The 21,141-nt window shown below is 44.7% G+C and overlaps 2 protein-coding genes across 5 annotated transcripts; one reads left to right on the top strand and one right to left on the bottom strand.

Moving 5' to 3' along the window:
• Positions 1–5,020: 5,020 nt before the first annotated feature.
• Positions 5,021–17,376, bottom strand: tfap2a (transcription factor AP-2 alpha). 4 transcript variants are annotated; one of them, XM_019875565.1, is made up of 7 exons: positions 17,220–17,376; positions 12,765–13,184; positions 11,807–11,858; positions 10,269–10,491; positions 9,176–9,294; positions 7,768–7,909; positions 5,021–6,619 (listed from the first exon to the last, which is right to left on the bottom strand). In XM_019875565.1, exons 1-7 carry the CDS (start codon positions 17,250–17,252, stop codon positions 6,334–6,336), a joined length of 1,275 nt encoding a protein of 424 aa, XP_019731124.1. In that variant the 5' UTR covers positions 17,253–17,376; the 3' UTR covers positions 5,021–6,333. The 4 variants fall into 4 exon arrangements, with proteins under 4 accessions (XP_019731124.1, XP_019731122.1, XP_019731121.1 ...); XM_019875563.1 differs by lacking the exon at positions 17,220–17,376 and adding an exon at positions 15,902–16,041; XM_019875562.1 differs by lacking the exon at positions 17,220–17,376 and adding an exon at positions 14,695–15,146.
• A 2,048-nt stretch (positions 17,377–19,424) lies between these two features.
• On the top strand, positions 19,425–21,024 carry tmem14ca (transmembrane protein 14Ca). The gene is made up of 5 exons (XM_019875559.1): positions 19,425–19,522; positions 20,303–20,387; positions 20,477–20,578; positions 20,653–20,740; positions 20,817–21,024. The coding sequence occupies exons 2-5, from the start codon at positions 20,312–20,314 to the stop codon at positions 20,872–20,874; spliced, it is 324 nt and encodes a 107-aa protein (XP_019731118.1). The 5' UTR covers positions 19,425–19,522; positions 20,303–20,311; the 3' UTR covers positions 20,875–21,024.
• Positions 21,025–21,141: the final 117 nt, after the last annotated feature.

The raw sequence follows: 21,141 nt of genomic DNA, 5'->3' as shown, positions 1-21,141 counted from the left end.
GGGGGCGGTGACGGAGGGGGGCGGGGGTCTATCATCAAACTTCATAATAGCTGCTCGGGCTTTGCCACAGCTGCGCGGTGACCCTTTGATTTTGCTGTGATGGAACAGATCGCTCACGATGTGAAACGGTGCAAAATTATCATGTCTATTAATTCAGTCAGACATCCGTGCACCCGTCGCGCGCGCGCACGCCCACACGCACGCACGCACGCACGCCTCCCAAATCTTCTCTGTCTTGTGCCATTTCTTCGGCTTGGAAATGTCCTCGCAAATGCTGCCAGTCGTTTTTCATCATTGACTCGCAGACAGTAAAGCCGCAGTGTGTGTCCGTGTTTGTGCGTGAGCGTCCCTTTCGAGAAAAGGGGGTGGGTGGGGGGGCTGCAACGGACGTGCATAACCCATCCATTTTCTTACACTTACTCAACCGGGAAACGAACGATTACAGTTCCACTTTTCAAGGCTGCGTGAATGTCTCATCTTATTCAGTATTTGTTTACTGCCTTTGTTTTTTTTTCTGTGTGTGGGGGGGTTTTTTCTTATTCAGTATTTGTTTACTGCCTTTGTTTTTTTTCTGTGTGGCGTTTTTTTTTTTGTGTTTTTTTTTTGTTGTTATGACCGCGAGTGCTGAAAAACGTGACAATAAATCAGCAGGAGTCGCTGAATCGTAGTCGTTTGGATTTCGGACCTCGGTTGCACGTGATTCAAATGGTGCGAAACTACGAGATATCATTTGAATCGCTTCCGGTAGAAAATGACGTCAGTTGACACGTTTTAATCATGCACGACGGTCTAAATACGTTCAAAGGATGTTTCTATAATGATGAGTCATGTGGTGGCTCTTATTCGTAGTACTTGGTAGTCTGAAACATTGATTTTTGTGCATGCAAACACTTTGTTTTTTCTTCTTTCTACCCCCCAATTTTGCTGCTGTAGACTGTAAATTTCCCCAGTGTGGGACAAAAAAAAGGATATCTTATCTCATCTTAGTAGTTACATAGTTGATTGTGTGTAACTTCACTTTCAGAACAAAGAATGAAATGTATTCTTGCGGCTGTGTTATTGTGATTGTTGCCGTCTTGCTTTTTTTGTTCATCAATGTTCACGCGGTGACCTCGAGTGTCTAGAAAAGTGTCTCTAGGGTATTATTTGAGCTATTTCTAGACTATTTTATTGCCATTTGAAATACTTTTTTTCATAATTTGTACGGAAAGCGCCAATAAGTAAAAGCAATCATTTAATTGATTGAGGATTCATTATATTGCCGCTCGAATATGCAGACGCGACCCTCGAGTGCTCGGAAAAGCAGGCGTAAATGGATGTTAGTGGCAGTGGAAGCAGTAAGACGTTGCATGAGTATTATTGAGAACGCATGCTTCCTTTGACGTGACGGGCAAAAAAAAAAAAAAACAACTTTATATGCACGTGTTTGCCAACAAGGCGCGCTGCCAAAGTGCAACGTTGTCAATATGAATGAGAAGGGTTTTTTTTTTGGTTTTTTCAACTCCCAAATATGAGCATATTGAATGCTGACGGTGTGTTAGGGGCCTTTTATATGAAGTGAGGTTTTGTTTTGTTTTTAGGGCGAAAAGAGTGTGCGGAGGGTGAGCAAAAGCTGAGGGGGAGTTGGGGGGGGGGGGGGGGGGGGGGGGGGGGGCAAGTTGATTGAGATGGCGTGTGCCTGGATGACGGGAGCCAGTGAGGGACAAAGACCCAGCGAAGCCACGGCCACTGGAGCAATTATTCCTCCACGCTGCATTTGGATTAGTGCAATGGAAAGAAGCATATGTTTGGCCCGGGGCGACACTCTCCCCCCCTGGCTGACTGCAGAGGATGCTGAGAGAGAGAGAGAGAGAGGACGGGGGGGGGGGCCGGAGAAACTAAAAATTGAACGACATTAAGAGAACATAATTGTAATCTGCTTTTTTTTTCCCCTTTTTTTTTCTTGGTACTGTCGCTGAGGGAGAAAGCTGTCATGAAATTGTCAAAGCTTGGACAACGACAGTGTTCGTAAATAATAGACAAGAAATAGTCACAATAATAAAGCCCGAAATGTTGCAGAATCATATTGAACGTTGATTTGCATGAGTCGTTTTTCATAATAATAATAATAATAATAATAATAATAATAATTTTTGGCAAGCGCCAATTACTTTGTTTCTTCAAAGCCACTTAAAGTTTTCTAATCGCTTAGCTAATGTCTCACGTAATCAAGAGCGATTTGGCAGAGTCGTTGACCTCTCTTGGCTTCTGAGCCCCGGCCAAGGGGCCCAAAAGGGGGTCAGGCCCGGGCTCGGAGGGGTGGGGGGGGGTCTTGGTGGACACCTAGACCCCCAAATGACGGCCGATGTCAGAGTTGAAGACAATTAGCTCATTTTGCGCTTCACTGCAACAACTTTCAAATGCCGTCATTCGATTGCACCGATGGGCGTATCAAATGTGGTTGAGGGCAAGTCTTCCTCTTGTCCGAGGCATTCCTTCAAATCTCATTTCGAAACGCGACAGCAATAAGCAGGTTTGATTGACAAACAAGCTTTGCATTTGACAACGTTTGAGATCGTTGGCGAGGGGTCGTTCCCTATATGTGCAGTTGCTCGCCACAGCAGACTACAATCCAGTTGGTGAAATTAAGTTGTATGCATTATGGAATTGGAATGCTTCATGAAAATAACAATGATAATCAACGAATGCATTACAAAGTGAGACGACTGCTTGTGATTGTCGTCTGAGTTCATCTATTGAATGCGATTTATTTTATTTTTTTTTCCTTACCTGTTTTGGCCTATATTCTCCTATACAAATCTTTTTCCAATGCTTTGAAATACTTTTTGCGCTATTATCAGGACACCCGGGCTCAGATATCATTCCAGTCGGCGTTTCACAACAGTCACAATATTAATATTAATAATAATAATCATAATAATAATAATCATCATCATAATAATATAAGATAAGCAAACCTTTATTTTTCTCAAAATGGAGAAATTCCCAATTTACAGCAGCAAAATTATGAAAGGGAGAAAGTAGAAGAAGCCTGACAGCAGTCTGCAGGAACTATACAATAATAATCATCATCATCATCATACAAGCGTGTTGGCGTGCACGCGTGCGTGGTTCGAGGCAGCGCCTGCAAGCGGTACAGTGCACACTACATAACGGCGAGGCCGCTGCAGGCTAATGAGGCCACGCGTGACACCCACTTGCAAGCTTTGCAGCAGCATCCGAATACGTTGTGACCAGAAAAAAAGGAATGTGCCAAAGTGTGGTGTGCACAATGAACAGGCGATTAAAACACACACACACACACACACGCACACACACACACACACACACACACACACACACACACACGTACACAGGCACACGCACACGCACACACACACGTACCTAAACGACTGATTTGTAAAATATTGGCCAGCCTGCACGGTGGCTGACTTAAATGTGTTTCGTACTTTCTTTGATCTTGAAAATAGTCGCAGCTCTCATGATTAGTTACTTACTTGACTACTGTCGAATGCGCATTGGAAACTTTGTGGACAAATATATATTTGTCATCTCTTCATGAATTTCAAGCAGGATCAACCTCACACAGCCTTGCTTTGATCGCTCGCTTTTTTTTTTTTGAACATTTTTTTTGAACATTTTTGCAAATGTGTTTTCGCTTTGACTCGTTCGAGGGAGTCGTGCAAGTACACGACCGCCTTCGTTTTGTTCCTCCACTTTGTTTTATCGACGGCTATTTGAAAATCCTTCGAAACCGGAACCTCCACCTGTTTAAGTCGAATCAAATGACATCCAAATCTTCATTTGCGGGCGGGCGCGTGAATTGATACTTGCATGTGCACGCAAACGACACGAGAGTAAGATCGGAGATTTCCTTAACGCTCCAAATTGGTCACACAATCACCCAAACGTCGCCATCCTCTTGATTTGTCATTGCAATTGTGTAGCCCCTGTGAGGGGGGTCGGACGGTGCAATGCATTGTTCCAGATTCGATATTTCTAGCGCGCCGGTCTCACCCTGCAAATGTTCAATTCAACTTGGCCGCTGATACATTTATTCAACAATATTACCCGTTTAATCCGATTTTTTTTCCCTGTTGTTGGTGGTTATAAAGTGACTGTTTACCATAAACAAGAGCAGCCGGCTAGTCTCTCTCTTTCTCTCTCTGTCTCTCTCTCTCGCTCTCTCTCTCTCTTCTCCCTTTTTATGAGGGAGCGAGCGAGCGAGCTCTATTGTGCCCGAGGACAGGATCCCACACACACAAAAGTGAGGAGAGGAGCCAACAAAAATACAAGCCCATGACTGACAACAATGCCTCACCTGCTCCAATGCAGCACGTCGCAACCATGCCAAGGACATGCTGAAATATCTTTTTTTTAAATCCCCTGCAAAATAAAATGTACTAAAATAAAGCCCAAACCCAGATTAAAGTTGCAAATATTTCCGAGAGCACCTCGGCGGAATATTCACCCTGATAAGGATGAGCGATATATTACGCAACGGGTTTGCATGCATCTCTGCACACCCAATCAAGCCGAAAGGCCACACGCAGCAGCAACACACACACACACACACACACACACACACACACACACACACACACACACACACACACACACACACACAAGAGAGATTCACACGACGGCAGTGATTATACACCGAGAGGCAAGCAACATAACAAATATTTGATGCATGTCTTCCAACAATGCAGCAGACCAGCAGGGCTGTATATACACCCCAGAGGGCCCCCCCCCTCCCTTGTGCACGCTTCAAACGCGACTCTATATGCTTCATTGCAGGCCCGCATACCAATCTGAAGGCTTTTCTTTTTATTTTTATTATTATTATTATTATACTTGAGGGGAAACTGTGAGTTCAGCTGCGTATCGCAAAAGCCATATCGTCAAGGGAGGCTTCAACTCAATTACTGTTGCCGTTCACAATAGGAGAAAAGAGCAAAAATAAATAAATAAATAAGAACATTCAAATCAAGCAATGAATAAAAATAAAGTACAGATGAAGCGTATCAAATATTTATTTTTTTCTGGGCAACAAAGGAATATAATACATCGACAGGCATTGGGAACTATTGCCAGCACGTGTCTATACAATGACAGCTAAAATCGCCTCTGATTTTTGGACATTATCAGACAGAACAAGATATTAGGTAGACCCCAATAACGTGTTTGGAACTTTTTTTTTTTCAAAGAAAAACAAAAACAATCCATTTATTGCTTTTATGGCGCTTCAAAGACAGAACAGGAGGTGATTTCTGATTGGCACGACACATAAAATCTTGTATAAAAAATAGAAACACACAAAAAAAAAACACGTTCTCCTCAGGGGTGTGAAATGAGCAAATAAACGGAATAAAGATGAGAGAAAGAGAGAGAGAGAGAGAAGCGGAAGTTGTATTTCTATTCAATTTGTTCACTTGCTTCAATGTCGCCTCAACATGCTACAAGAGGGCTGAATTGAAATATCCCAGAGAAATCAAATAAAAAAGACCCCAAACTTCTGTTTTTTGTTTTTTTTTTCTTCCTAAGAACCATTAAATCACATGAAGAGCTAACCGAATATTAAAACCCACTAAAACAGGAGGCACCAGATAAATAAAAAAAAAAAAAGTTTCAACAGACGCACCATATTTACAATTCCCATTAAATTACACATAAATAAATATATACATACATGAACACTGATTCCCTTATATAACCGTGAATCGTGTTGCAATTTTTAAAAAAAGTTCAAGTCGGTCGCTTGGAGAGAGAAGGAGAAGAGAGTTTGAAGTCATGACGTGGAGCTCTGTTGAATTTCTCCAAGTTATTATTCACAATACTGAGGGAAGAATTGGTCCATCTTTGGGCTTCTTCTTCTTACTTTTTTTTGTTGTTGTTTTTTTTTTTTTGTTTCACAAAATTCAAATGGGTCGCTGGATTTCAGTCCATTGCTTGCAGCTCTTTCGAAAAAGAAGGTGACCATCGGACGTTTTCTTTTGTGAGAAAACACACCTCTTCCACACGCCGGAGCTCTTCTTTTCTTTCTTTCTGTCTTTTTTTTCGAACAACAATAAGAAGAATACAGCCGCTGGAAGATTCTTGACTCGTTTTCCCAGCGAATCCCAAAATTGGCCGTCTTTAATCAAAAGAAAACATGGCGCGAGATCAGCAAGTGGCACGACTTTATCAATAGTATTTATAATATTTATATTGGATGGGGGGGAGAGCCCAGACAAAAAGAGGTGGGAAAAAAAAAAAAAAAAAAAAGAGGAGGCCCCGGGGGATTTGGCCCCTTAATGCAGAAAGGGGGGCGGGGGGGGGGCGTCGGGGGTATCACTTTCTGTGCTTCTCGTCTTTGTCGCCTTTAGTGCCGTTATCTGAGTGACTGTTGGGGTTGTTGTTGAGGTACATTTTGTCCATGGCTTTGATGGCTTCGGTCAGATAGTTCTGCAGGGCCGTGACGGCCGCGCACAGGGCCGGCGTGCCGAATCCGTGCGAGATGAGGCTGAAGTGGGTCAAGCAGCTCTGGATTCCCGGTTCGAGGATGGGCTGCGGCCGCGAGTTGCCCAGCGGCGAGCGGTCCTGGGACAGCAGGTCCGTGAACTCCTTGCACACTTGCCTTTGGAGACACAACGCCAAATGGCCTGTTACCATGCTAATTCGTGTCCTCGTGGAAATGCACATCTATCTATGTAGAATTTTTTTTTAAAAAGGGAGGACTCGGGGGCTGCTGCGCAGTGTGAGATTTTTCGCTCTGAGGGACTATCAGGTGACCTGCACCTGTTCCATTTTTTTACAGTTAAGATTTTTTGAAGTCTCGTTTTCTCTCTCTTTTGCTCTCTCACTGTGGTACACAAAAAGCCAAAATGCAAATAACAATTTTAAGTGACGTGCATCAACATTTTTTTTTTTGCAATTATTATTGTTTTCATATTGATTTATTTTCGGCTCCTTTTTGTCCAAAAAAATTGAATAAATGCCCTGTTCGTGTTATATAGCTACATTTAATGCAAATGTTGGTTTCATTTTATTTTCACCCTTTCAAACTGAATACAACATGGCCTATCCACTATAGTGACATACACTTATTATATTATTGCTATCATTGTGTGTGTGTGTGTGTGTGTGTGTGTGTGTGTGTGTGTGTGTGTGTGTGTGTGTGTGTGTGTGTTATACTTTGTACAATTTTTGTTGTGAGGTTTTTTCGACAGGAATAAAAAAATAATACGTCGGGTTAATTGGGCCTTAAATACGTTTAAATTAATGTTTGCTCTTGCCTTGTATGGTCATCAAAAATCATTCAATGCTCCCGCCACGATGCACGTGGTCCTTTTCAAATATATTTGGCTGTTTAAAAAAAAAATTTTAAACGGCCCGTTCGGATACAAATGCAAATGAAATATCACGTGATCGAGAAATCCCAACACGACATCGATGTGTTCATCTTGCATCACGAGATTGCGTCCTAAATAAAATGCATTCACGGGCTGGGATTTGTAGTTGTTGTTTCTTTCACAAATTCAATATCAGATGATCATTACCCATGCTCAGTTTTGTTTTTCGCATCCTAATTTGTATCCCTAATATCGAAGGCTGCTGATTTTGAGGAACTCAAATGGCAGACGTTATGATGCAGCGTCTACATTTTAGCACGGTTCAAACTTTGCCCGAATTTTTTTGAAGACTTTGCATCATGTCTGCAGCTGTTTCCTACATGTCGTATACAACACGTCAAGCCGCGGGCCCTTTCAAGCAGAGTGCACTTACTTTGTAGCCAGTAGCATGTTTTTTCTTTGGACTTGTTCGTTTGGGTCGGAGTGCTGACGGTTTACATATTCAGCTACTGCCTTGGCGGGGAACTCGGTCTCACACACGTAACCAAAATCCCTGGCAAGATGCACCGCTTCGCCTGACAGCAGAGATGCAAAGGGAGGAGTAAAAAAAAAAAAAAAAAACATGAGCTTGGACGCGTTGGCCGATCATTAAGTACGGTGACATCAAATCCCGCAACGGTTCGTTCACACGCACGATTGTGATGGAATTCAATCCAAAGCATTTATAGGTGAGCGGCATCGCGCATGATGACGAAACACAATCCCGACCGAAGGAAGGAAACCAAAAGACACAATGTTCCACTTGTGTCGTCTTTTCCTGCCGGTGCGGCGAGAGAGCCTTCGTGTGCAGGTGAACAATAAGTGGCTTGAAATATAGAGCGGGTGTCGCGTTAGGCACCGTGTCATCGATTAGCAACGAAGGTTCCAGAAGCCATTGGTATACAGGTGAGCGAGTTTCACTCACGTGTATTTAAGCCTTTCGAATTCAGTGTCACTTGGAGCGCCCTCCAAGTCATCGCTTTTCATTTCCCGCGGCACTTGCTGCCCCAACGCCTTCATTCCCAAAACAAGCGCGCATGCGCCAATTAGCATTCAACCCCTTCTCAACTCCAGTCTGTACACTTGTCGGTCTCCCGGCCACATCTGCGTTTTTTTTTGTTTTTTTTTTTGCCCTCCAATTTTCTCTTTCACAAGACAAGCAAAACGACGGCTCTTGCGTTAGGACCAACGGAGCACCACCTCATGCGAGTGCACCGCACCCCGCCCAATAACGAGGCCCGCGGAGCACCGTGCGGTTTGCTCAAACCAACGCATTGCATTGCCTGCCCAAACAGGCTTCGCCGAGACGCGCTGGATTTTGGAACGCGCGTGCGGCACGGCTGCGCAAAAGTGCCATTCAAACGAGACGTTATTAATGTTTGGAGCAATAAATCAATTGACTTTTCGTCCACGCGGTGAACCGGCTGAGCGGCACCCAACAAACGAGCAGCACCCAATAATTAACACCGCACGCGCAGTCGCCCCCCTCACCCCCACCCCCCTAGCGCGCGGCAAAAGTAGGCCAGTCGTCGACCTATACTTGGGACTGTTGCAAGGGCCGCAGAAAAGCCACGAGAATTACCAGCACTGTCCACGCACACGCGCACGCACACGCACACCCTTCATGCTTTATTACTTGCAAGGCAAAGTCGCTCCACATTACACGCATGAGCGCATATGCTGATTTTCAACACAGACCGAGGAAAAGGGGGAAAGCTACAGAAGGGGGCGGGGGGCGGGGGGATAAAAAGCCAGCACCTGGTATCGCGTGTTAAAACGGGATTTGCTGCAGCTCGACTCACCTTCTACTAGTGACGTCAGCAAGGTGACGTTGGCTGCCTTGCGTCTGCCCGCAGGTAGATTCAAGCCGATTTTATCCAGCTTCTCCCTCAAGGATCTCCCTCCATTCTTAGACTTGGCCCTACAACAATAAAATAAAGCACGCGTTCAGCGTGGTGGGGTTTTGGGAGGGGGCTCACACATACACACACTGATAATTGGCGACATCAAAATAAATAAATCACAAGAGTTGGGGCCTAAAAATGTTTGCCGTCCAGGAAAATCCAAACGACGTTAATCATCAGCTTCCCCAAAATGTCAGGTCGAAAATATTATTTTTTAAAGGGGGACCAAGCGACACGTGATCCAATGATTTGGTTGCTTTTGTCCAAAACAAACTCATTTTGAGGATTGTTTTGCACAAACCCAACCAAAGCAAAGAAAAAATTGGTTCAAACTGACCTCCGGCGGCCAATCTGTTTTTGACCCTTAATTGGGTTTCCGAGCAACATTTGTTGTGCTAATTTCAGGGTTGTCCAGTAACATTTCAGCGATGGAACGCGCGTCATGCCACTGCACGTGTTAGCAAGGTCGGGTAGCGAGAGGTGAAGCGTGCACGTTTCTCATGGAAGTCTTCAAATGAGTCCGCTTGGGAAACCTGCCATTAATAAACCCGAAAAATGAGCCCCGGTGTCTCACTAGCAGACAAATACTGTGCAAAAATGAATAAATAAAGCCCTAGTTAATAGGCAGCTCTATTCCAGGCTGCAGCACTTCAGTCGACAGTTCACCAGAGACCAATGTTTTCATGTGTAATGCCTTCAGCGGGCCTATAGAGCCGGGCTCGAAACAGCCTCCATTAATTTGAGAGAAGGGGAGAGAGAAAGAGAGAGAGAGAGCGAGAGAGAGAGGGGCAAGTTAATATGGAATTTAACACACACCCCTCCTGCTTTAAATGCGGCAGCAAGGTGTCATGCTTGGTCGATTTTAATTATTCATGGTACGGGGGAGGGAGAGAGAGAGAGAGAGAGAAAGCTGGCCTATGTTGAGAAAAAGGGGCCACCTTTTACTATTATTATTAGTGTTGTTATTATTATTATTATCGTTATTCCTCACCTCCTCAGCACGCCGCCCAGCAACGAAGCGTTAAGGCACTCGGGCGGTGAGAGGCGTCTCTGCACCTCAGCCACCGTCACCTTGTACTTGGACGTGGAACTGAGCAGGGACAGGCGACCCGGAACTGAGCAGAACACCTCGTTCGGGTTGACCACTCCGCCGAAGAGGCCGTCCTTGTTGATGGGGATGCCGGAGACGTTGTTCTTGGATAAAGACACTGGACCTAGGAGGGCCGAGGGAGCGGGGTGGGCTTAGAGGGCGTTTCGTGCTCACTGAATTTCATGCAATGCAAAGCCTTAACTAAATGAGAGCAGCACGTGTATCCTTTCAGAAGCCTTGCCGCGCCAAAAAAAAAAAAAAAAAAAATCATACTTCAAAAAAACAGTGATATAAGGGAACGTCCGAGCCTTCCATTGGAAGTCATGACGTCATGACGCAAACAAGCCATTATGCCGATATTTTGACATCTTTGCGATCACAGGATGATGAGGAGGTGTGATTTCAAGCCCCAAATAAGAGAAATAAGGTGGTGGTGGTGATGGTGGTCCTCGACGCGACACGCTGACTGTCCTTCGCGCTGTTTCGGTGCATGCGCGCATGCAGTAACCGGAGACAAAGAGGGCCCGTGCGCGCTTTTGGATGGATCAGTTGTGACATTTGTGGCTCAGGGGAGCCTAAAAGAGACAATGGGAGTCAAACGAACTCTTGAGATTACACATTTAAGAGGCCAATTATCATGTTGCAGATCGAGAGCCTGGAATAAAAACAAAAGCGATAATAGCGCGGTACAAAAACGAATAGGGGGGAATCTGAAAAACGCTGCTGGGGAGCTCCAATTTGTCCTGGCAGAACGCATTAACAATAAAACACCTCCTTGCTGCATCTCACACACACACACACCATACACACACCCATACAGTATCTATAGACATATATAAAAGAAGCAGCATAATCCAACTCAATGGGCTTGAAACTAGATTTCCAAACGCTTGTGATTACACCAAAGTGCGTTTTCACGCCCCTCTTTCCCCCTTTCCGAGCGACACGCTCCCATCTTCAACGCAGCGGGGCCCAGGGTGTATATGCTCGCGCGCTCCATCCGCCGTCACCGACTTCCATTTTGAGTATTTGGACCGTGCAAGCGTGATTGTCGCTATATTGGGCCTCCACCAACCAGCGAATCCAGTGGCCATTAATACAGCGCCGGGCCCCCACAAAGCCCACCAGCCCCACTCAATTCATGTGCGCGCATGATGTGAAACGCTGACAGTAAATTCCATCAGCGAGAAAGACGAAGAGGGGCAGGAAGAGGTGGGGGGGAGGTGCAGCCCAGTTTGATGCACTTGGAAAGCATGTAATGAAAAATAGGCTAGCGCATATTAGGATCAGTCGGGCATTACGGCATCGAGTTCTCTCGAGCAGAATGGTGTGTGTGTGTGTGTGTGTGTGTGTGTGTGTGTGTGTGTGTGTGTGTGTGTGTGTGTGTGTGTGTAAACTTGCAGAAACACGCGCGATTTATCGCGGAGGAAATTGCTTACCTTTTTTAATTACAGTCTGGTCGGGAATGTGAATTCCTTGATCCTCAACAGGCTGTGACAGAAATGCACAAAAAGAGAACATTTAGCCACAAAGGGCGTCCAAGCCTCATCAGCCACGCAAACGCCATTTCACAAAGCTCGTACCCGGCTCTTCCTCTTCTTCTTATTCCTATTAGTACTGCACACCTTGCGGTGTTTTCACAAATACGTGGAGCCCATTCGAAATGTTTAAGGAGCACAGTAGTGCAGACAGTGTCAGACTTAAATAACGGCGCTGCGTCGCCCCATAATCCTGACCTAATTCCGCCCTCTTATCTCACGCACACGCACACAAAGGCACACGCTCATCAGGCAACTTCAAATCGAGACCGAATAAGAATTACGACAGCAGCCTATTAAAGGCCTATGAACTAATTAGAAGATTTCTCGGTGTTTGTTTCCGATTAAAGACGCCTCTCCCTGAGAAGCACGGCTTTTAGTCATGGCGGCATTTGTTTCTTTTCTTTTTTTTTCTTTTTTTGTATAATATAAAATTAAAAAAAAAAAACATCGGCGCGTACACGATAAAAACAACGCATATTGTGTCTCAGCTTTTCGTTGAAATAAAATGACCTTCGTATTTAAGCGGCATTTAAATGTGCGTTATAATTTCCAAAAAGAATTAAATCCCCCCAAAAGGACCATTTCTAGAGACGATATGAATTTAACTGCACAAAGCGAGCGCGCACATTGTCATAATAACTAGAAAATGATGACACCGGCAGATCGAGGAAACAAACGCACTCCCAATCGTGTCTCAATGTGTGTTGCTTTAACAAAAGTAAAAAAAAATAATAATAAAATAAAAGAAAAAGAAAGAAAGAAGAAAAGAAAACTCCCGATGTCATGACGACGGCGCAATTTCACGCGCGGAATGACGCGCCCGGTTCGGCGCTCGACTCGAACAAAGGAAGCTTACCTGGACATCTTCTAAAGAGTGGGGTATTCCATGGATTGGGATAGAGTCCGAGAGTCCCGTGTCAATGCCGTGGCCGGACGGTAGGAGCACCTCCCGGCGGTAGTCCCGACACAGCTGGTGGGGCAGGCTGCGGTGCTGGTGCAGCAGGCCGCTCTCCTGCCCTTGCCTCTGGCCGGGCCAGCCCGGGTGCTGCGTTTGCGGCTGGGCGTGCAAGGAGTTGAGGGAGTAGGGGTCGTTGACGTGCGAGTAAGGGTCCTGAGACTGCGGGTAGATGGGCTGGTAGGGCGGGGGGAAGTACGGGGGCTGGAAGTCTGAGTTGGGCGTGTGCGAGAGCGGCGGCGCGCTCGTGTAGGGACTCTGGCCCACGCCGCCCAGCTGAGGTAGCCTCGCCGTCCCGTTGCTGGTGCCGTCGTGGCGGTCCTGGTGCGGGAAGGAGAAGACGCGCAAAATTGAATCGCCCGTTGCCGAAGCCTTTCGCGAGCCCCGCGTGCACGGCCGCTAGCCCGTATTGTTCTTGCGAACAGAATTTCGGAACAGAAAGCAAACAATTCGTTCATCTCAAAAATTAGATTAATTCAAATCAAAAAAGACCAGACGCCAAAATACATATTTTATACATTTTCCCCCCTCCCCACAAATACGCATGCAAATGTTGCTCACGCAATTCTCCACCAGCACACCACCAAATGTACTCAACTTAAATTCGTCATATTGGAAAGGAACTTACCATAGCGGAAAAACTGTGCACTAACATCTTGGGATGTTTTTTTTTTTGTCTTTTTTAAAAATAGATATTACAGCTTCAAAAACGTGTCTTGCGGTGGAGAGAACGGGAATTTATCAATGGGGAAAAAAATAGATATATATCCTCCCTCCCAGAAAAAAAAAGGCTCCCGTGCAAAAGATTGCGACGGCCCCGCAGATCAGATATGTGCCCCGGCAAGAGGGCGATAATCCATTAGAACTAATAAATTAGATCCCCATTGCCCTTCATTCGGATCTAATGAAAATCAAAGTATTCAAGGACGTTGGTGGATTCAAGGCTCAGGGAACCCCCACGCAAAAAGGAAAAAAAAGTTTCTCTCCTCTTTTCTTCGCTGCTGTCACGGCGCTGCGGTCCCCTGGCTGGAGCTCATATGAGTCGCTTCTTCCTCTTCCTCGCAGTTAAACTCCTAACAGAGCCCGGGCATGGCGCGCCAGCAGTGTCCGAACACTTCGGTCGGAACAACAACAACGACGACAAGAAAAAAAATAAATAAAGGAGGGGTGGGAGGGGTGGTGAGCCAGAAAGAATAGTCGGAAGTGGTGCGTGGAACGGAGGACGCAAGTCAGGGGCACAAAGTCTGCGCTTAAATGACGTCCATTGAAAGGAGGAATCGGAATATCTAATCAGAGAGAGAGAGAGAGAGAGAGAGAGCGAGAGAGAGAGAAGGGGCAACGGAGGGAGTGGAGGGAGAGAGCGCGAGAGACGAGAAGAGGGACATTCACTCTCTGACGAATCAGAACGAGAGGGTAGTGAAGCGAGGGGAGGGGGTTTAAAAGGGTCCCAGGCCAAAGCAAAAAAAAAAAAAAAAAATGGAGCCGACACCATGTTCACCATCATCTTGGCGCATAGCAACTATGTTGATGTGAATAAAGGAGCTTCATTTCGACAACGGTAGTGCTTTGCCACCATCTTTTGGCATCTTAGAGCTAATGAGCTATAGTCCCGGTACATTAAAGTGAGTTGAGAGTTTCATTTATATAAAAATAGTGCTTGGTCACCATTTTGTGGGATTGACAAGCAATTCTAAACATTTTTTGAAGGTCATTAATTACTTGGATTTCACTACTCGCGCAAGAACTCGAAAAGGGGCCCAGGCCAAACAAAAAAAAAAAAAAAAAAAGATGTAGACCAGAAGAAAGAAGGAAAGAAAGAAAGTGTGTGCACCTCTGAGGACGACGATCTGCCAGCTCGGACGAGCTCATTTCTGCCTCCAGACCTTGTGTTTTTCAACTCAGACTCTACATCCTCCATGGGACTCAATTAATCCACTGGGAACCCCCGACCCCCCCACCCCCTCAAAAAATTTAAAAAATACCTGCAACAAAAAAGTCTTCTGAGACGAGACTCGCTCGCAGGGCGCAACTTTTGCGATGGCTTGCTCACCTCACCTTTCCTGACCAATCACACATTTTTTTAAGCGGCCAAATCAAGCATGTTTTCGGCGATATTGGTCATCAAGAGGGGAAAAAAAAGAATAGAAATACAACGACAACGTGGAGGCAAAGGCGACAAGCTTCTTTTTTTATTCGTTCCCCACTAAGCGCTTCCTTTCCTGTCAATGCTCGTGTGCTTTGAAAACACGTCCAACTGGCTTCTCCACTCTCAAACAAGTCTCTGATAATGCTGCCTAACTTTGTCTATGGCCACAACAGCACCGGCGACACTTAGTCACACACACGCGCGCACACACACACACACACACACACACGCACGCGCGCACGCTAGCAGCAGCGTACTCTAACGACTCAAATTGCACACGTTAAAACACAATCAGAACAGACTACATTTCAAACACCTGCCAAGCAGAAGTCAAAATATTTATTTCAATTCCATCCAAAGGTCGGTCCACGTTGTCATTTTATTATTATCAACTGTCATTTAAAATTGAGCATGCATTTTGGAAGTAACTGTCGGAACACCGATTTCGATCAAATGAAACAGGAGGCATTGGCCAATGGTTTATAAATGCAGTTTCATTCAGAAAAAAATCAAAATAAATGGAAGGTGCTGTTATCGAAAATCATATATAATTATTATTGTTATCTATAATGATAATTACAAATGATATTATTATTATTATTATTATTATTATTATTATTATCATTATTGTTAATATTGTCGTTGTCGTTATTATTGTTATTATTATAGCTATTGTCGTTATTATGATGATGATTATTATTATTAATAGTAGTAGTCGCGTCGTCGTATTGTTGATTAACACCCAGCCTATTGCTTTCGCTTGTCAAAAGAATGACACATTAAAATAACAATACAACACATCCCGAGACTCTAATAGCAATTGTGGTGCATATGCTTCAAATACATTTGAAGCAATCCAAAGATAGCAGTCGATCAAAGAGAAGCCCCTTACCTCGCAATCTTCATATTTTATGTTATCAGTTAATTTCCACAGCATTTTCATGGGACGCTGAGGTGACTATTGAGTCAAGGTGTCGCCCAGTTTTTGCACTCAGTCAACTGTGCTCCCCGCTCCGCTCCAAAACTACTTTTTATTGAAGCCCGCGCGCGCTCGCCTGCCGGTATAGAAATAGCTTGGGTCGATTTACTGTAATCAGGTTCTCCTTGACACACACACACACACACACACACACACACACACACACTCACACACACACGTACAAGCGCTCGCGCGCCGCTCACACGCGTATCGCCGTGTTGATGCAACACTAGTGGACATTGCACAGGTATAAAAACACACACACACACAAAATGCACATGCGACTGCAACTTTGTGTGCGTTTATGTGCGTGCATGGGGGTGAGGTGAAAATGCAGCTAAAGTTGCCAAAGCAGAAGGCCTATGCAAATAGCAGCCAGCCCACTTTGTCGTCAGTCTTTCTTTTTCAAACTGTTATTTTAATCCCATTGAGAGCGCGGACCTTGTGAGGCTATTCTTGCACTGTTATGGTAAAAGAGAAAAAAAGTGAACCATTCCAGGCGGCTCTACAGGTCCATTGAGTAGCTGTGAGGCTTAATTTTGGAGACGGGGGTGTGTCAATAATTAACACAACAACACGGTCTCGTTTCATGTGAATGAGAGGCTGAAGGTAGCCTGGCTCGGCCCTGTCGCCGGCCTCTGCGCCCTCACCTTAGTAGGGCCCGAGGTGAGCAGACAGGTCGCCGCTCTCTGTCTTTCTCTCTCTCTCTCGCTCTCTCTCGCTCTCTCTCGCTCTAAGGCGTTGGTCCCTCTCGTTTCAAATCTGGATTAACATTTTTGGGGGCTGGTGGACCCCCTTGTCCCCTGTCTTTTTTTTTGTTGTCGTTGTTATTAATGAGACGCGAAGCAACGAAACTGGCTGACAATGACAGCACGCGAGTGTCTTTTGGGACCTGAAACTTACACCATAAAATACGCTCACTGAAAAAAAATTGCAATGGAACAAAGGTACTGTAAAGAATACAAAATAATTGAATCCATCCTAAAGCCATGTGATGTGCAAGCAGATTTAGACATGAAACGACATCGGTCCCAACGATCCAAACAAACACGTTTGGCATAAACCGCACGCGATCGGAGAAAAAGACGAGATGTCAGTCGGGACTAAAGCCCAAAGACACCATTTCACAGTCAAACCCGTCAAGATCCATTTAACAACAAGTCGACACTTGTGACACTTTTCGCACATTCTAACGAGCGTAGCTTTGTCTTCAAGCAGACGAAACACATACCTGCCATTCCCCCATTTTGCCCATAATTGACATGCTTCTCCTCCTCCTTCGTCTTCTTTCTTCTTTCGATACTTTGTTTTGGTCAAACCGCCCGAATGGTGTTATCTCATAGAGCCTCCGGTCTCAAAGTAAAACCTTTTACTTTTTTCGACCTGGACCAGATCGTCTCACCTGGCCTATAGGGAGGGAGGGAGGAGGGGAGGGGGGGGGTGAACGGTGCGGGGCCACCTGGGGACGCATGCGCGTTGGAGCGGGTGGAGACGAGAAGTCGTCAGAGAGCAGTCAAGTCAGATGGAACTCCTCCTGCATATCATAAATGCCAAAAACGATTCACTTTGAAATCAATTCAATATTTTCACATAATATTATATACAAATATCGACATTATTAAAAACGCTGATTTTCTAATGTGTGTGTGTGTGTGTGTGTGTGTGTGTGTGTGTGTGTGTGCGCGCGCGCGCGCGCGCGTATATATATATATATACACATGTGTATCTGATATAACAACATAAAAATACTTCCTATTTTATTACATTATGATAATATAATGAAAACGTTCTACCCACATTTATTGAGCGCGCGTTGGAAAACAATTTATTCCTTGCACCCATCTTCTCGCGGGTGGCTTCGGGCGGGAGGCGCGCAACACCATGGATCAGTCGCCGACCACTTGCAGTAATAATTCAATATTTTATTCAGACATGAATTTGGTGGTGTCATTCTACACGACTAAACATTTTGCTGCCAATGTATTTGTGTCAAAAACGATGCAATTTTCCTCACCGTTTTTGTCACTTTAGAAGACAATATGAAACAAGTGAAAAACTCAAAAGGTAAACATGACTGCCTCCTGCACTTCTTTGCTATGTGACGTCATTATTTATTTAGCCACTGTTTATTTCTACTACGGAGACTGCCTGAAGCTAACGGTGAGCTCCCACCCCCTTGTCTTCTTTTCGCGCATGTGAACGCGGACGCACGCACACACACACACACACACACACACACACACACACACACACACACACACACACACACACACACACACACGCACAGCTCGTGGTGCTGTTGCTCAAACCTTTAAATATTTATTATAATATAATATAATATAATATAATATAATATAATATAAATTATCACAACAGTAGTCTTAATTATTCAATGCATTTTCTGTTCCTCTCTTGCACTGCATGCTTTCTTTCTCCTGCAGCCGCGCATCCACTCGCTTATATACGTTGTTGTTATTTAAAAAGACATTTTAAAAGCCCTACTCGTCGGGTCAAAAAACTTGGTGAATATTGTTTTAAAACTAGAGGAGTAGAGACTGTATTGAGCTTTCTTAAATAGCTGTATTTGAATATCTAGCCTGTTTGTCTGGAGCTTGTTATTCACCAGGCCCGAGGCGTATGATGTCGTCCTCAACCCGCAAGCTGTCTTTAATAAGCGTCAGAAAGTGCACCTCGGGCACTCTGTGTATCCATTCATATTCAAATGATTATTACAGCAGCAATGCAAACAATGTTTTTGGATTTATGGATTCACTCTTTACTGACTTTACTGTTGTTGGTGATGGGATTGGTGCCGTTTTTGCAGGTATTCCTCATAGTGTCTGTTAGCACCGGTGTGACTTCGAAAGTTGTTTTTGTTAAACATATATTTACAGATAAAATGAAAGATTTTTTTTAAGGACCCTTTGTAAGATTGACTAAAATTTCTACCTTTTTTAATACACGGAATGTGCGTTTAGTGAACAATCGCTATTGAGCCAACGCGTGCGACCCCGAAGTGCATAAATTGTGGTCTTCTAACGCCCCCCTTCGACAGAAAAGTGAAGGGTATTGAGGTGGCATCTCAACGCAACTTAGTTTTGATCCTTTGTCGCCATCTTCTGCTTAAAAATAAATGTACAGTTTGCGCTCCAAAAAGTGAGGCGAAGCACCACGTTGCATTTGTCATTTTGTCATGTTTCTTGACTCCATGCAACGAACAACGTGTAAACATTTGCAAAGTGGGATCAAATAAATCTAACATAGAATCAATGTTCAGATTTTGGGCTCAATTCTACATGCATAAATGGATGTTTGTCTTTTGTCACTGTACTTAAATATTTATTCTTATTCTTATTCGTCTTATTATTATCAGGAGTGTGTGTGCGTGTGTGTGTGTGTGTGTGTGTTTTTCGATTTTGGCATAAAGAACTCATATTCCCATCATGCATTTCGTCAAAGCTTTGTGTCACAACAATTAGTTTCCGCCAGGGAACGAGGTATCACCAACGACAGAGGACAAACCAGACGAGCGAGGTTGTACAAAATGCAAATAGTGCTTGTAATAACGGGAAGATAATGGCATTTTACACGCGTTTACGTTCACTGGAATCGATGAAATAAATTGCAAAGGTGCAGTGATCCACACGGAGGACTTGGCTTGGGGGGCGGGGGAAGAGAGGGGCAGTGGGTAGAGCAATCGTTAAAGGGCCAAGCTGCGAGTTGATTAGGTTCGGGGGGGGGGGCGGAACCAGAGAGCGAGCGAGCGAGAGAGACAGAGAGAGCGGAGTCTAAGTCCTTTATCATGGGGAGGCACCGCGTGGCCTGCAGCTATTGCCGGCCTGAAGCACGAGTGTTGTTGTACGTCATCTGGACTGAATGTGAACCCAAAGGGGTACCAAGTACTACCGTTTCTAAATTGTAATACTGTAGTCTGATTGTAGGGCTATCGGTCCGCATTATTCATGACCTTTACCACTGTCAGCACTGGCAATGTTGCGCAAAGCTTCTTGACAAAATCGAGTTGCCCCCCACAACTTTTATTCCTAATGTCATCTAAATTGTAATACTGTAGTCTGATTGTAGGGCTACGTCACTATAGGTCGGCATTATTCATGACCTTTACCACTGTCAGCATTGGCAATGTTGCGCAAAGCTTCTTGACAAAATCCAGTTGCCCCCCACAACTTTTATTCCTAATGTCGAAGCAGTGTCATTTTAAACCGGTTCCATAAGTCGAAGTTTGTTGTTGCGCTTGTTGTTTTGCCGCAATTTTAATGCCATTGAAACGAATTATGAGCGCACTGGTCTTGGCAGGTGTCAAACATGTCTGTGGATTGGGTGGGATATGGATACGCAGCCCTGGTGGCGTCGGGGGGAGTCGTCGGCTATATGAAAGCAGGTAAGTGCTGCTGATACGCTTACTTGAGTCATACCCCATGTCCGGATCCCGAATGCAGGCGATGAGCTCTTGATTGTGGCTCCTTTCAGGCAGTGTTCCTTCCCTGGCTGCCGGGCTTCTCTTTGGGGGTCTCGCAGGTGTCGGCGCATATCAGATCTCCAATGACCCCACTAACATTTGGCTGTCTCTCGGTAACGATTCTGTACGATCATGTGTTTTCCTTTTTCACAAGTTCCCATTTTGAATGTACCGCGGTGTCTTCCAGCTACATCGGGTGCACTGACAGGTGTCATGGGAAAAAGGTTCTACGGCTCCAGGAAGTTCATGCCTGCCGGTCTAATGGCGGGTGCAAGGTAGCTTGCGCCACTGCCCGCACTATTCCATTTGCTCGCTGTCAAAAATAATCCCATTTTTCCCTTGCATTCCAAGTCTACTGATGGTGGGGAAACTCAGCATGGTGTTGCTGAACAAACCTCAGCAGTCCTGATGGCCAAAGTGTAATCCTTGACAATTGCATACAGCCGGTTGACATCAAAATATACATTCAAGCCAATGCTTTATTGATTGGAGTACGAATTATATCGTATGTCAAGCTCATTTTGTATAAAGAGATTGAAATAAAAAGTCCATAGAGATATTTCATGTGATTTTTCTTTTTTTTATCATCACTAGTTTGCCTTTATCCACTGATTTGTATAAAACAAATACAAAAAAATAATAATATGAATAATAATATACATCATATGTCTTGATT

This window comes from Hippocampus comes, unplaced genomic scaffold (genome assembly GCF_001891065.2).
Source record: "Hippocampus comes isolate QL1 unplaced genomic scaffold, H_comes_QL1_v1.1 scaffold226, whole genome shotgun sequence".
NCBI lineage: Eukaryota > Metazoa > Chordata > Actinopteri > Syngnathiformes > Syngnathidae > Hippocampus > Hippocampus comes.
The sequence above is the reverse complement of the archived record's forward strand: the minus strand, read 5'-3'. Positions and strand labels throughout refer to the sequence as shown.

Coding starts and splice junctions, on each gene's coding strand:
- tfap2a (XM_019875562.1), bottom strand. CDS start 14,781: ATGGAGGATGTAGAGTCTGAGTTGAAAAACACAAGGTCTGGAGGCAGA. Junction 13,185..14,694: donor GCAGATCGTCGTCCTCAGAG/GTGCACACACTT, acceptor TTCCCGCACCAG/GACCGCCACGACGGCACCAG. Junction 7,910..9,175: donor GCTGACGTCACTAGTAGAAG/GTGAGTCGAGCT, acceptor CTCTGCTGTCAG/GCGAAGCGGTGCATCTTGCC.
- tmem14ca (XM_019875559.1), top strand. CDS start 20,312: ATGTCTGTGGATTGGGTGGGATATGGATACGCAGCCCTGGTGGCGTCG. Junction 20,579..20,652: donor TAACATTTGGCTGTCTCTCG/GTAACGATTCTG, acceptor GGTGTCTTCCAG/CTACATCGGGTGCACTGACA. Junction 20,741..20,816: donor GGTCTAATGGCGGGTGCAAG/GTAGCTTGCGCC, acceptor TTGCATTCCAAG/TCTACTGATGGTGGGGAAAC.